Below are 15,876 nucleotides of genomic sequence, written 5' to 3' on the forward strand. Positions count from 1 at the left end.
TCCCAACCTAAATCTTAATGGCTTGTCTTGTAGATAGTCTTGCAACAGTGGATGGTGTGTGTGTTTTAATAAGTCTTTTTTTAAAAAAAGTATTTTCATACTATCCTTCAATCACATTCCAAGGGTGGTTTACAAGAAGAATAAGAAGAAAAAGTAAAGTAAAGGTTGCAAAATTGTAAAAAGCACAGAACTATCAACGGGATTAAAACTGGATCTAAAAAAGCTTTGGAAATTTAAAAAGAAAAGCCTTTGTCATAAATAAGGCCAGTGGTTCTCAAACTTTTTTTCCTCAGCCATACTTTCAGAATTAAACTTTGCTTGTGCCACACCTTTTTTTTTTTTAATAGGACATGACTACTTTATAATATGATCATGGGACACCCAGAAAGGATAGAACAATGCAGCCACATAAGAGCATGAATCATTCCCAAAATAGAATAATGATTGTCCTTGAATCTTCCCACCACACTTCCCACCCTCTCCTGCCACAAGCTTTGAGAACCATTGAATTAGATATTAAACAAATCTCTGGGGAGAGTGCTAACACTGGGATGTCACCACTGAGAAGGCCCTCTTTCAGTGTAGGCCTGGGATCATAAGGAGACTGGTGATCCTTCAAGTAACTTGGTCCTATGATGTGAAGTTAATTGCTGGCTCACATTATCAATCCGTTGCCGTCCTCATTAAAAATGGAGCGACTCGTCCCTTCTTGAGAAATTAAAGGACAGCAGATTGCAAAATGGGGACAATGAGAACCAAAGCAGAACCTCACTGAAGACGTGGTGAGAAAGTGGGAAAAGCACAGCGTCCTTACAAACAATGGCAAGCCTAATTAAACAGGGATAGTTCAGCTACCCCTTCATTAAGAGAGGGCAAAATAAAAGGTGCCCCGTAAATCAGTGTTAGCCAGGTCAGCCAAGTAGGTTAAAAATGAGTTGCTTGTTGAGCGCCAGTGCCTTGACTTCTGCATCATTTGGAGCAGACTAGATCCCGCAAGAAACCCGGGCACTCTCTTCCCACCTCAGCAAAGGAAAGAGGATTATTTCTTGGGATCAGGTAGGAGACTTTTGCTACTGGTGCTGCAGCTGCTGTGCATGTGTACATCTTGCATCAAGTGTTCATTGTTGTTCATCTTGGTATTTGGTGATAATGCTATTGTGTTACCTAGCCTGGCTTTGTGAAAGCTGGCTTGCTGTCCACTTTGCATCTTTTCCAGATGGGGGAACTGAGGATGTCACAAGAGACAAGATAGGGGGAATGATAAAAGTTCATGAAGTTATTCGTGGTGCAGAGGGATGGATCAGATAGATCAGAAAAAATGGATGCGTTTTTCTCCCTCTCATAATAATAGAACCTGAGCTCACCTAGTCATGCTGAATGGACTTAGGAACTTAGAAAACTGCCCTATACCATTGGTTCATCTAGCTCAGTATTGCCTACACAGACTGGCGGCAGCATCTGCAGGGTTTTGGACAGGGGTGTCACCTGGCCCTACCAAGAGATGCTGGGGACTGAAACTAGCTGGGACTTGCTGCGTGAAAAGCAGATGCTACCCCTGAGCCACATGGTCCATCCCTTATGAAATGGCCAGAACAGACAAATGGGAGTGCTTTTTCACCAAGAGCAATGTTAAATCTAGGGAATTTGTTGCAGTGATGGCTACCAACGTAGATGGCTTTAAAAGGGGATTGGGCACATTTACAGGATATAAGGCAGCTAGTGGCTACTAAACATGCCTTTGAATACCAGCCCCTGAGGAACAATAGTGGGAGAGCATTAGTTGCTTATGGGCTTCCCAATAATATCTGGCTGACCATTGTGGTATATAGGATGCAGGTCTAGATAAGCCTTTGGCTCTGTCCAGCAGAGTCTTAGGCCACCCAGGGCTACAGTGGTACCTCTGGTTAAGAACTTAATTCATTCCGGAGGTCTGCTCTTAACCTGAAACGGTTCTTAATCTGAGACACCACTTTAGCTAATGGGGCCTCCTGCTGTTGCCGCACTGCTGCATCTCGATTTCTGTTCTCATCCTGAAGCAAAGTTCTTAACCTGAGGTACTATTTCTGGGTTAGCGGAGTCTGTAACCTGAAGCGTATGTAACCTGAGGTACCACTGTACTGTGATTTGGGCAATGTTTGTTTAGGGTTGACTAGAAGAGGACCGACTCTTGCTACGATAGCACAGGAAAGAGAATGTCTCTCTATGGTATCACCCATGCTTTTTATGCAGAAGGCTCCAGGTTCAGTTTTTGGCATTCAGCATCAGGTGATGGGAAACACCTTTGCCTGGTGAGCCTGGAAAGCCACTGATAGCTAGATTAGGGAATATTGGGGGAGATGGGCATACAGTAGCTTCTGCCCATTTCACTTTCGACCTATTATGGGGCAAAATGAAAGTTTTGCTTGCCCCACCAAATGGGATGGGAGGCTGGGCAGTGATAAACGTCACCTTTGGCTTCTGATCCCAATTCAATGTATTAGGTTATTCTGGATAGCAAAGGATCTGTCATTTTGATGGGATGTATGTTAGTGGAGGACCAAGGGCCAAGTGTATGTATGGGGTAAATACATCGCTGTATGTATATATATATGTGTGTGTGTGTGTGTGTACACACACACACACACACACACACACACACACTGCAGGGGTCACCAACCTTTTTGGGGTCAGTGGGCACGTTTGGAATTTGGAAGGAGTGCCCTGGGGTGCCGGTCACAAAATGGCTGCCGTGGGAACATGGCATAAGGCAAAATGGCCCTTCTGGGGATGTGGCTGCCATAGGAAGTACTTTAGGCCCCAGATATAGAGGCATATAAGCACCCTCTCCAGATTGCAGCTACCCAAAGGTGTCCTGTGCTTGCAGCAAGTCCACAGAGCAGGACCTGTATTTAAATGCTTATCTTATCAATTATATCCATGTAGACTGGACAGGAAGGCACCGTCGATCCAAAGCCAATGGCAGGCTGAGTCAGCTAATTCTAGTTTTGCACCCCACCCCTGACAGCCAATGCCACCCAGGGCCAGCCCAAGACGTTTGGGCACCTGAGGCAAACCACAAAATGGCGTCCCTCTCCTGTCAGGGAAGAAGGGGTGAGTGAAGATCTACATCGGGAACAAGCGGTGAAATAAAGATCCACATTGAGATCTGCTTCCCTCATGGATCCTGCCGCCCAAGGCAGTTGCCTCATGAGTGGGCCGGCCCTGGTGCCATCCCTTGGATTGGTTGTAAGTAAGGAGGAAGTCAGGTGAGGGCTATCTGAGGGACAACAGAAGTTGTTGCAGCAGTGCCTAACTTATCCTGATGGACCAGCCTCCTCTGCATCTGACCCCCTGTCATCACCTGCTCAACCCACATTCTCAGCTCTCCAATTTTACCACGTCTGTCAGCCTTTGGAGAGCTGCGAAAAAGGGGTGACCTCTGCTGTATGAAGAGTTTCTAGGTACAGTGGTGCCTCGCAAGACGAAATTAATCCGTTCCGCGAGTCTCTTCGTCTAGAGGTTTTTTCGTCCTGCGAAGCAAGCCCATTGACAGCTTAGCGGATTAGCGCTATTAGCGGCTTTTAGCGGCTTTTACCGGCTTTTAGCGGCTTTTAGCGGCTTATCGGCTTAGCAGATAAGCAGATAAGCGGCTTAGCGGCTTAGAAAAAGGGGGGGGGAAGGAAAAAAAACCCGCAGGAACTCGCAAGACATTTTCGTCTTGCGAAGCAAGCCCATAGGAAATTCGTTTTGCCTCCAAAACGGAAAACCTCCAAAACGGAAAACCCTTTCGTCTAGCGGGTTTTCCATCTTGCGAGGCATTCGTCTTGCGGGGCACCACTGTAATGTACTGGTTACCTTTCTAGGATGCATTGCTTGACCAGACTGGTAGTGGTAAGGGGGAAGCTGGAATAGAGAGAGATAAGAGAGGCCTTTTCTACAACGTGCATCTCAGAGCTTTCACCAGAGGCAGAGATTTGCATTTGTCACCAGCCACAGCAATTTATGTACAGATTGCATTCATAACAATTTGATGGGTAGAATTTAAAACTGTACAGGTTAAGGCTCAGGGAGCCCCTCTAGCGGCCATTCCATTAATGGCACCTGAGGGGCTGATCAGAAGTCACAGCCAAGTTCCCTTCAATATGCTCTCTGACTGATGCTGAAAGTGCCTCTTTAAAGGAGGTGGTTATAACCACCAATCAGGCGACCAGCAGTTGCGGCAGTCTCCTTTAAACTCTGTCGGGTGTCAATCACTTGATGTCATTAGGATGTCAGGGGATTGATAAGTAGGTGGTCTTTTTCACTTGCTGGGATCTAAGATCCCTGGCATCGCCAACTGAGGTTGATGCCAGCTTTGGCCACCCAACCAACTTATGTATCTCTGGCCGCTGGCTCAGTGTTTTGTGTTCTTGGGTGGGGTTTTTTTGGGGGGGGGGCAAAAAATGAAGTGCTGGTATACTTATATCTTAATTGTAGTGCTGTGGGTGCCACCAGAAAATGGTTGCAACAGGCAGCAAAAGAAGAGGTGATGGCTGTTTGGTAAGTACCATCACAAAAAAATGCTAGGCGCTAGTTTATCTGGCAGTGGCAGAAAGGTCCGTCAAACCACATATACAGTGGTACCTTTGGATGCGAACAGGATCCATTCCGGAGCCCTGTTCACATCCTGAAGCGAATGCAGCCCGCACGTGTGAGTGTCACAATTCGCCGCTTCCGCGCATGCACGTGACGTCATTTTGAGCATTAGCGCATGCGCAAGAGGCGAAACCCAGAAGTAAAGCGCTCCGTTACTTCTGGGTTGCTGCAGAGTGCAACCCGAAAAGGCTTAACCTGAAGTGACTACAACCCGAGGTATGACTGTACTGTAGTTGGTATGTGGTTTAGGATAATATTATATCATCTGACAATTTTAAATCCTCCCCCAAAGTACAGTGGTGCCTCGCAAGACGAAAATAATCCGTTCCGCGAGTCTCTTCGTCTAGCGGTTTCTTCGTCTTGCGAAGCATCCCTATTAGTGGCTTAACAGCTTAGAAAAAGGGGGGGGAGGGGAAAAACTCGCAAGACGTTTTCGTCTTGCGAAGCAAGCCCATAGGGAAATTCGTCTTGCGAAGCGCCTCGAAAAACAGAAAACCCTTTCGTCTAGCGGGTTTTTCGTCTTGCGAGGCATTCGTCTTGCGGGGCACCACTGTAGTATTTATCCATCTTAATACTTTCCTTCAAACATTTGTAAGCTAAATAATAATAATAATAATAATAATAATAATAATAATAATAATAATAATATTTATTTATTTATACCCCGCCCTCCCCAGCCAAGGCCGGGCTCAGAGCGGCTTACAAACAATAATAAAAACAAGAATGTCGGACATTGCATAAATATGTATTTAAAAAAACATTTTCCTGCAGCAGCATGTTGTCATAGATAGTCCCTTTTTGCACAAACATAGCAGAGTCCGAGTTCGAACTGATGTTGAACATACATCACTACCACACTGGGTTATGATTTCAAAGTTAAACTCCAATTGATTATTTATTTTATTAACTTTTATCTTTCTTTCTCCTTAAAGGGAGCTGCCTCCGCCATACACAGCTCATCACCATGACAACCTTGATGTTGCATTCCATTACTCTGCTCCTGATTTTTTCAGTAGGTAAGAGTTTGTTAAGGGAATAAAGCCTGCCCATTTAGCCCAGTGCTGTCCACTCTGTGTGGGAGAAATCCTCAAGGGTCTCAGGCAGAGAGAAGCTTCTATCAGTCAATCTTGCACTGCAGGGAGATGCATTAGCTGGGTCTCTTCCAGCTCTACAATTCCATGATTCTATGAATCAATTAATTGACGTGCAAAGCAGAGGCTCTATTGCTGATGTCCAGCCCTTCCCATGTTCAGGAGCCGTTTGGGAGCTGAGTTTTGACTGTATTTATTTTAATTGATTTGCCACTTTTTTCAACAAAAGAGAAGCAACTTGTGAAAGGTTCAAATATGTAAATGCAACCTCTTGCAAATAAATCTGTTAAAAAACAACACTAAAATTGTTCCTCCACAATGATCAGTTAACAAGAAAAAAACCCACTTTTTTTGTCATCCAACAAAAAGATGAACGGTACCATAACACATCTTAAAGCTTAAATCTTGTTCTTTATCTTGGGCACAAAATGTATCGGGGTCCTTTTGCAATGGCGTGATATAAGCATTTTTTAAAAACCCCACACCTTGGGATGCTGGGGAAACCCAGCCAGATGGGCAGGGTACCAGTAAATAAATTATTATTATTATTATTATTATTATTATTATTATTATTATTAAAGGCTCCAAACAGTGGACTGAGCGGGCTGGCCTTCATGCCTTCACTGTGCATCGAAAGTTGCTTTGCCAAAGTGTTTTTCAGCCTTGTGTATCCCAGATGTTGTTGGATTACAGCTCCCATTATCCCTGACTAATGGCTAAGCTGGCTGGAGATGATGAGAGCTGTAGTCCAACAACATCTGGGGAACCAAGGTTGAAGGACTACACTATGAAACAGTAGCTGTCCAAGATTTCGGACTAACAGGTCCTTTCATTTCAAGGGGCACCAGTCCAAAATCTAAATGGAGATTCCAGGGATTAAACCTGGGACCTTCTGCATGCAAGGCAGATGCTCTGAAGGAGCGTCTCCACCCCCATCGTTCTGTCCAGACACTGAGGTCCAGCTCTGAGGGTCTTCTGGCGGTTCCCTCACTGTGAGAAGTGAGGTTACAGGGAACCAGGCAGAGGGCCTTCTCGGTAGTGGCACCTGCCCTATAGAATGCCCTCCCATCAGATGTCAAGGAAATAAACTACTATCTCACTTTTAGAAGACATCTGAAGGCAGCCCTGTTTAGGGAAATTTTTAATGTTTGATGTTTTATCATGTTTTTAATATTCTGTTGGGAGCCGCCCAGAGTGGCTGGGCAAGCTCAGTCAGATGGGCAGGGTATAAATAATAAATTATTTTTATTTTTATGCTCTACTACTGAGCTATGGACCTTCTCTGAAGAGAAGTGTGCTTGGAACAGTTCAAGGAGAACTGACCAAAGGAGGGTGTGCTTGGGTTCATTCCATCCCAGCCTGCTGGCTGCCCTTCCCTTGCCGTTCTATGGCCGAGTGGTGGAAGGAGCCCTGTTTGTCTTGGTCTTCCAGGTTCTATGTCCAAGTGCTGGTGGCAGCTCCTCCAACCTTTATCCCGAAGTCCACTTGCATACGCCGAGGTCTCTGCATCCTGACCTCTGCAGCGACCTGGATGCTGCGCATGCTTTTCAGCGTCACATGCCACTGCACATCTTTATTGGCATAAAAACGCTGCCTCGTTCTTCCACCCCTTCTTTCATAGACCAACACCCGAGAGCGACTCCCTTTTTCCATGTAATGAGATGCTGGGGGGAGGCTGGGTTGAGGAACACACCCAATGTGTACATTCTAGCCATGCTGCTAGCTGTCCTGTTAAATGTGCTTTGCCTTTATAAAATTCATTATGCTTTCAAAAACAAAACAAAAAACCCAAGCACAGACGCCAACAACACAAGTAAGCCATAAAAACTGAAAGTGTTTTGATTCTGAACAAGATAAATAACATGATGCAGTGGAGTCTACACGAAGAAACACACATCTGGGCGTGTTTTTAGATGATTAGATAGGACTGCAAAGGTTTAATTGATTTATTCGCGTGACGATCGCTTAATCTTTAATTGCAGATTAAAATTCCTCCCCCCAATTAGTTGGCCATGGAGGGACTTTTGCTGCAGATTAGTTTGGTTCCTTCTCCCCATCCTCTGCCACCCTGCGTCAGATTTTAATAGGATTCTCCCCCCCCCCCCAGTTTTTTAAAGATAGCTTTTTCAAACCGGTTGCATTCAGGACTAGGGTGACACCCACAGCACACATTTAAAGCACTCTAATAACTTTAATACTGGGAACTGTAGTTTGTTAAGCACGATGGGCATTGCAGGTCCTAAGCACTGAAAAGATTAGGGTGTCCCCCCATGTAATTCAAAACGAGAACAATACTAAACCACAGGATAAAATGTCCTTTTTTTGAATTGAGAATGAAAAAGTGGGGAGGAGTGTGTAGTGGAATGTAAGAAAGTCTAACAAAGTTCTCTTTCCCCCAGCCATGATGACTAGAATCATAGAGTTGGAAGGGAACCTGAGGGTCATCTAGTCCAGCCCGCTGCAATGCAGGAATCTTTTGCCCAGCATGGGACTTCAACCTATGACCTTGAGATTCAGAGCTTCATGCTCTACCAACTGAGCTATCCCATGATGGCTACTTGGATGCTATATATATGTGTAGGGGTGTGTGTGTGTGTGTGTGTGTGTGTGTGTATTATCTGTGTCAAATACTTTTTTTAATTTTTTTTTTTTTGTGTGTGTGCGTGTCTATTGGCTAATCCAACACTGTTCTAAGAACTCTGGAGAAATCTGCAGGGATTTATCTAAACATCAGTATGCTACTGGACCTTTCCTTTTCCTTTTCTAGTCCTGGCACAGGGCAGAAAGAAACCCAAAGGCTACCCATGTCCACCACATTCTCAGCCTTGGCAGGCTGCCATCTACAAATACTCCCGTTTCTACTGTGGAGCAACCCTTCTCAACCAAAGATGGGTCCTTACCGCTGCTCACTGCAACCATGGGTAGGTGTATCTGTGTGATCATGTCTCCCTCTCTCTGTGTGTTGGCTCAGCATGGGAAATGCTGGTATCATGGAATATGTGGTGAACTAGTATTTATTTGTTAAAATTCTAGACCGCCCTTCAACTGAGGATCATAGGGCAGTTTACAACAGAAAAACACCAAAACACAAACCATAGCAACAAACAATAACAATAAACCACGCACAGTCTAAAAGACCATAGTTTGTTTAATTAGCCAAAGGAGAAGAGGAATGTGTTTTGCCTAGTGCCTAAAGATATGTAACAAGGGCACCAGGCAAGCCTCCCAGGAGAGTATTTCACAATTGGGGAGCCACTGCAGAAAAGGCCTGTTCTCGTGTTGCTGATCTCTGGATCTCTCATGGAGGAGGCACATGAAGAAGGGCCTCTGATCATTATTGCAGGGTCCAGGGGCATATGGGGAGAGGGGTCCTTGAGGTATTGTGATACTGAGCTGTTTAAGGCTTTCTAGGACAAAACCAGCACTTTGAATTGGGCATTCCAACCTCTGAGGGAGACTGTTCCATTGTCAAACAGCTCTTACTCTCGGAAAGTTTTTTCCTGATGTTTAGTCTTGTAACTTGAATCCATTGGTTTGGGTCCAACCCTCCAGAGAAGAAGAAAACAAGCTTGTTCCCTTTTTCATGTTAGAGCCCTTGAAATATTTGAAGATGGTTATCCTATCTCCTCTCAGCCTCCTCTTTTCCAGCCTAAACATACCTAGCTCCTTCAACCGCTCCTCATAAGACTTGGTTATTGTTGGTGTGCAAGTGGCCTTGTTGTTGCTTAGTCGTTTAGTCGTGTCCGACTCTTTGTGACCCCATGGACCAGAGCACGCCAGGCACTTCTGTCTTCCACTGCCTCCCGCAGTTAGGTCAAACTCATGCTGGTAGCTTCGAGAACACTGTCCAACAATCTCGTCCTCTGCCATCCCCTTCTCCATGTGCCCTCAATCTTACCCAACACCAGGGTCTTTTCCAGGGAGTCTTCTCTTCTCATGAGGTGGCCAAAGTATTGGAGCCTCAGCTTCAGGATCTGTCCTTCCAGTGAATACTCAGGGCTGATTTCCTTAAGAATGGATAGGTTTGTTCTTCTTGCAGTCCATGGGACTCTCAAGAGTCTCCTCCAGCACCGTAATTCAAAAGCATCAATTCTTCGGCGATCAGCCTTCTTTATGGTCCAGCTCTCACTTCCATACATCACTACTGGGAAAACCATAGCTTTTACTATACAGACCTTTGTTGGCAAGGTGATGTCTCTACTTTTTAAGATGCTGTCTTAAAAAGTGGCCTTACCTACTCATTATTTATCTGTTCTTTCCTTTTCAGAAGCATCCATGTCCGGCTTGGAGATGAAAATCTGAACGTCCTGGAGGGCACAGAACAGTTCTTGGCAGTGGCAAAAACAATCATCCACCCCAAATACAACCAGTCATGCTATGACAATGACGTCATGCTGGTCAAACTGTTGAGCCCAGCTGTACTTAACCATTATGTGCAGCCCATAAGTCTGGCTACCCAGAGGGCAAGCTCTGGGGATATGTGCATGGTGTCAGGATGGGGCGGTCCTATCAATTTCCCAGGTATGTAAATGATTCCGTCCCAGGAAAGACCTGACAGTATCAACCTCAACCATACCATGCCCACAGATAAAAGAACTAAAGCTTCTGAAATGAACATCCAAAATAGTGAAGGCATCTGAAGGAGCTGTAGAAAGGACAATGCTCTCCCAGTAAGGGTGGTGCTATCTTGATTTATGGCGTAGCTCTCCATATATATACAGTCGTACCTCGGAAGTTGGACGGAATCCATTCCGGAAGTCTGTTCAACTTCCAAAACATTCAGAAACCAAAGCACAGCTTCTGATTGGCTGCAGGAAGCTCCTGTAGCCAATCGGAAGCCGTGGAAGCCCCGTTGGACTTTCGGGTTCCAAAGAACGTTCGCAAACCGGAACACTCATTTCTGGGTTTGCTGTGTTCGGGAGCCAAGGTACGACTGTATGCTGAAACTACCAGGGAACCAATTTTACAGCTTTTAGCACGGTGAAGTCCTACTATAGGGGATCAGGTTGCAGGTGGGAAATTAAATTCTTAATGTCTTCCTTCCCTGCATTAAAAACTCAACCCCCTCTTAAAAATCCCACAAATTCAGTGAGATTAGTTGTTTGCTTAGGTCTCCCTTTCTGCTTGATGCATTTGTTTTGTTTTGTTTAACTTGCACAGAGATTTGTAAATGGGAGAACAATAAAAATGAGAACACCTCCCCACTCGGGACAGAAGAGAAATTAAGTTTGGTTCACATTTTAAAGCAAACTTACCTAATTGGCTACAGTGGCGTAGCGTGGGTTGTCAGCACCCGGGGCAAGGCAAGTAATTTGCGCCCCCTAACCCCTAACCTGCCGCCGCTGCCAGCTTCTTCTTGCTGCTGCCTGGTCTGGTCTGGTGTGGTTCTCTCCCGCGCTCAGCGCTGCGCTGGGCGGCCGCTGCACTGTCCCTCCCCAGATAGTCCCTCGCTCTCTCTCTGCACCGCACGCCTGGCACCCACCCCCTCCACAGTGGGCAGCGACCCAGCGGCTCGGATTGGATTCGCACAGCCAGCACTGCAGTGAGAGAGAGTGAGCCAGGTAGGGGCAGAGAGCTGCGAGTGCGAGCGCGCCCCCCCCGATGTTGCGCCCGGTGCGGCCGGCCCCCCCTGCACCCCCCACGCTACGCCACTGATTGGCTAGCCTTCAAAGTTTGCACTTCACCAAAATTTTTGATGACCAAGCCCTCACCAATGTGTATATTAGAAGAAAGTGTTCATAAAAATGCCTACATTTGTGAGAATGTAAAAAACATGTATGATTTAGGGAAACTTGTTTGCAACCTTAGATAAAGGTAAAAAAGGTAAAGACGTTTAAAAAAGAGCAGAGAAACAGAACTCTTCTTTTGGCATCCTATCTTCTTGAAGCATGTAAATGTAATGAACTATAAGTAAAACCATAGGGACGCGGGTGGCGCTGTGGTCTAAACCACAGAGCCTAGGACTTGCTGATCAGAAGGTTGGCAGTTTGAACCCCTGCCACGGGGTGAGCTCCTGTTGCTTGGTCCCTGCTCCTGCCAACCTAGCAATTCGAAAGCACGTCACCACGCCGGCGGGAAGGTAAACGGCATTTCCGTGCGCTGCTCTGGTTCGCCAGAAGTGACTTAGTCATGCTGGCCACGACCCGGAAACTGTATGCCAGCTCCCTCGGCCAGTAAAGCGAGATGAGCGCCGCAACCCCAGTGTCGTCTGAGACTGGACTTAGCAGTCAGGGGTCCCTTTACCTTTACCTTTATGAGTAAAACCAATCTTTCTCAAGATCCCAAACAACTTCTTGTTCTTGCCTCCAGGGACAGCTCAGTCAGCAGAGCACGAGACTCTTAAGCCCAGGGTCATGGTTTTGAGCCCCACGTTTTGGGTAAAAGATTCCTGCTTTGCGGGGGGTTAGATGACACTTATGGCCCCTTCCAACTCTACAATTCTTCTTCTTTCTTTAGAGCGAATTCCTCTGATCCTTTACTGTGCAAATGTCAGGATAATGTCTTTGGAGGAGTGCGCTGCCCTGTATCCTGGGAAGCTGAACTCCGATATGATGTGTGCTGCTGCGATGGGAGGAGGCACTGACTCCTGTGAAGTAAGGACCTTTTGTTGGAACATCACAAGTGCCTTGCAGAACCAGATAACACATCCCTGTAAAGTGGATTAGGCTGAGATATAAGCCCTGTTCGGACATTCGATGCCCATGGATACTGAACATGCGATGAGGCTCTCCAATAGGCACCCAACTAGCCACAGGCCCTGGGCTCCTTAGGTTGGAAGGGCAGGATAGAAATTTGATAACAAATAGATGCAAATATATGCATCGGCCAAGCCCCACGGCCAATGTGCAGTTGCGATCACTCTGTAGGGGGCCTGTGCATGGCTGGTTGTATATATTTAAGGGTCCCCTCTATAGGAATGTGAACACCTGTTCCCATGGAAAGAGCCCTATGTGCTCAAACCTGTATGCACATAGCCCCCTACAGTGTGACGCCAATTGCACATTGGCTGGGGGCTTGGTCAATGCATATGTTAACATGTATTTGCATTTGTTTGTTTTGTTTATCAAATTTCTATCCTGCCCTTCCAACCAAAGGAGCCCAGGGCCTCTGGCTAGTTGGGTGCCCCTAACGGGAAAGAGCAATGGTCCCAACAACATTCAGTTCAATCCATGGTCAGTTCAATCCATTTTGGAACTTAAGTTGGCTGATAAACTAAAAAGTCTTGTTGTTGTTGTTTAGTCGTTTAGTCGTGTCCGACTCTTTGTGACCCCATGGACCAGAGCATGCCAGGCACTCCTATCTTCCACTGCCTCCCGCAGTTTGGTCAGACTCATGTTTGTGGCTTCGACAACACTGCCCAACCAAGTCTTAACATCCAACTAATCTGATTTTGCTGGGTTTTGGATGAGATTTTGCTATTGTTGTGTTTTTGCCCTTTCAGCTCTACCTAGATTTAAAGTACATCAGTGTATTTCAATATTCACTATTCAGTGCTCCTTCTTGCTTTCGTGTCACTGTGTTCTATGTAATGTGTGCCAAAAAGTTCAAACTCTGCCCCAGAAGAGAGGCTACCGAACTTGTTGCTGGACTCCAGCTCCATCATCCTGGCCATGGGCTATGCTAGCTAAGGCTGTAGTTGGGAGTCCCACAACATTTAGAGCCTTGGGTTCTTCAGCCATGCTATATATTGTGGGAAACCCAAGATCTGTGGCCACAGTGAATTATGAAAAATGATGCAATCTAATTATGTGCATAGGTAAGGGTTGGTTCATCTATTGGGTTTTTTAAATGTCTAAAGTCAGTGGGTTTTTTTGGTTAAAGAAAAAAACCCCAACAAAAAGCCGAGAAGCTAGTACTCAAAATGGCTGCCACAGGTAGCAAAACAACAACAACAACAACAACAACAACAACAACAACAACAACATTACTAAGAGAGAGAGAAAGAAGTGGCAGTATTTTGTGCCACTGAGTACCATCACACACATTCAAAAGCACTGGTTCACGCCAGTGTGACCCAATATATCCAGTGGATTTTGGTGTGCTGAGCTTATCTTGCAAAATGGTTTAATGCCGCTCGTAACGTCTGACAGCCAGCAATTTCATAAATGGGTGCTGTTTCCGCCCACCCGCTGCCCTGCCCTCGTCTGTCTTGATGACTGGCATTTTCCTAATGGCAAATAATAAACACCCACAGGTTCTTTTGAACCCTGGAAGGGTCAGCTGGAGAGGTCTGGAGGACTGTGTTTGGATGCCAGGCCTGAGGCTCACTTTCCCTGACCTATGGGCCATGTTCCTATGCACTTACCTGGGAATTGCATCTCCTTGAACTTCGTGAGACTTCCTTCCATGCAAACGAGCCAATTCCTCGGGGCCAAGGTCCCTTCACCCCTCGCAATAAAATATTGGAAGGGGCCACCTCCCCAAGTTGCCATTCAAATTGTGTGTGCGTGCTGCATCTTGTGCTCAATTATGTGGGGCAGGAGTTTCCTGCTCCCCTTGTTATATTCAAGTTGTCACCCCTGCTTCCATGTGAACATGCATAGGAAAGGGTGACATTCTTCAGCCTTGGGTCCCCAGATGTCGTTGGACTACAACTCCAATCATCCATCATTATTGAATAAAATGGCTGGGGATGATGGGATTTGTAGTCCAGTAACACCTGGGAACCCAAGGTTGAAGAACGCTGGGATAGGGCAATATATTTGTATATGATTACAGGTAGTACAGTACTGGCGTATTTTTAGATGTTTTATCACTTGTGTGTTTAATACCCTGGGCTCCTTTGGGAGGAAAGAGTAGGGTTGCCATATTTCAAAAAGTAGCAACCAAGACACCCCCCAAAAGCCATGATTTTTTTCAATTGACTTGTCTAAGATCCAGGAAAAATTGCCACCTTTCAGAAATCCCGCCCCACCCCCCAGATGTCAATTCCGCCTTTGCAATTCTGGTAACGTCCAGACGTATGGCAGCCCTAGGAAGGAGGGGACCTAGTAATAATCAGAACAACCCTTCGTGGGTTAAAGAGATGTCTCTCTTGGTTGTCAATACAGGGTGACTCCGGGGGACCCCTTGTCTGCAACGGGAAGCTCCAGGGTCTGGTGTCTTGGGGTGACGTGCCCTGCAGCTCCAGCACCAAACCCGGGGTCTACATGGACATTTCCAGATACAGAGACTGGATCATTGAGACCATGTGTGATGACGACTGACTTGTTGTGGGGAAATCAGACCCTCCCCCCTCCTCATTTTGCTGAGATCCCAGAATAAACCATGAGGAACCCATGTTTCCTTCCTGCCCTCCATCCTTTTTCACTCAGGCCTGCTTCTTGCCTTCCCTTATTTGGATTGTAGCGCTATCTGCATTGCAGAGGGTTGGACCATTGGGATTCCTTCCAGCTCTACAATTCTACGATTCTGTTATCTCTCACTCACAAACTCTTTCGGTCTGCTCCCAAAGGAGAAGCACCAATAGCTTCCAAGCGGAGCCTGACACGAGTTTTACACAATGTATCTTAGGAACATAGGAAGCTGCCTTACGCAGAGTCAGACCATTGGCTCACCTAGATCCATACACTCTACACTGACTGGCAGCGGTCGTCTTGGGTTTCAGACTAAAATCTTTCCCAGCACCTCCTGTACTGTTTGGAGAAGGAATCCTTTGGGAAAAAATGAAAACCTTTGTCTAGGGAGGGAGAACATTTGTTAAGCGATATCTTCATGGGTACCTTTCACCTGCCATTTGTTCAATTTTTGATTTTTTTAAAATTTTAATGGCATTCTTCACCCCCTTCATGACTTTCAGTGCACGGTTTATTCCTGTCATAGAAAATTTGCAACTCTATGGCTGCATTCAGAGCAGACCTATTCAAAATAATGGACGTGGCTTAGGTCCCATCTCCACTGCACTTCTGATATAATATTTTTTTATTAATCTTTAATACAATTCCAATAAAAGCCACATTGTCACATTACCAAATTACAATCCAAAGAGAGAGAGAGAGAGAGAGAGAGAGAGCCAATTATTCAAAAACCAAATTAATCAATTTGAAATGACCTCCCGTGTACTTGATTTCAGGTTACAAAATTCTTATTTCTTCCTGCTTTCATAATCTTGATTAATCCAATAACAACACTTCTGATTTTAATCCTGCACTGCACTTCTGAAACAGTAAAG

General features: G+C 45.7%; 1 protein-coding gene across 7 annotated transcripts; it reads left to right on the forward strand.

The window, feature by feature from the left end:
* LOC309345932 (kallikrein-15-like) lies at window positions 1-15,004 on the forward strand. 7 transcript variants are annotated; one of them, XM_081869436.1, is made up of 7 exons: window positions 2,617-3,204; window positions 3,903-4,518; window positions 5,547-5,630; window positions 8,473-8,626; window positions 9,973-10,226; window positions 12,162-12,298; window positions 14,756-15,004. In XM_081869436.1, exons 3-7 carry the CDS (start codon window positions 5,579-5,581, stop codon window positions 14,909-14,911), a joined length of 753 nt encoding a protein of 250 aa, XP_081725562.1. In that variant the 5' UTR covers window positions 2,617-3,204; window positions 3,903-4,518; window positions 5,547-5,578; the 3' UTR covers window positions 14,912-15,004. The 7 variants fall into 7 exon arrangements, with proteins under 7 accessions (XP_081725564.1, XP_081725559.1, XP_081725563.1 ...); XM_081869432.1 differs by having other exon boundaries at window positions 5,547-5,626; XM_081869438.1 differs by lacking the exons at window positions 2,617-3,204; window positions 3,903-4,518 and adding an exon at window positions 1-1,056.
* Window positions 15,005-15,876: the final 872 nt, after the last annotated feature.

Source organism: Podarcis erhardii (genome assembly GCF_964252035.2).
Source record: "Podarcis erhardii genome assembly, chromosome: 7".
NCBI classification, from domain to species: domain Eukaryota; kingdom Metazoa; phylum Chordata; class Lepidosauria; order Squamata; family Lacertidae; genus Podarcis; species Podarcis erhardii.

Bases quoted from the DNA above. Each gene is read 5' to 3' on its own strand.
- LOC309345932 (XM_081869432.1), top strand. From the start codon at position 4,325: ATGCCAGCTTTGGCCACCCAACCAACTTATGTATCTCTGGCCGCTGGC. The intron at 8,627-9,972 runs GTAGGTGTATCT...TTTCCTTTTCAG, and splicing joins GCTGCTCACTGCAACCATGG to AAGCATCCATGTCCGGCTTG. The intron at 10,227-12,161 runs GTATGTAAATGA...TTCTTTCTTTAG, and splicing joins CGGTCCTATCAATTTCCCAG to AGCGAATTCCTCTGATCCTT.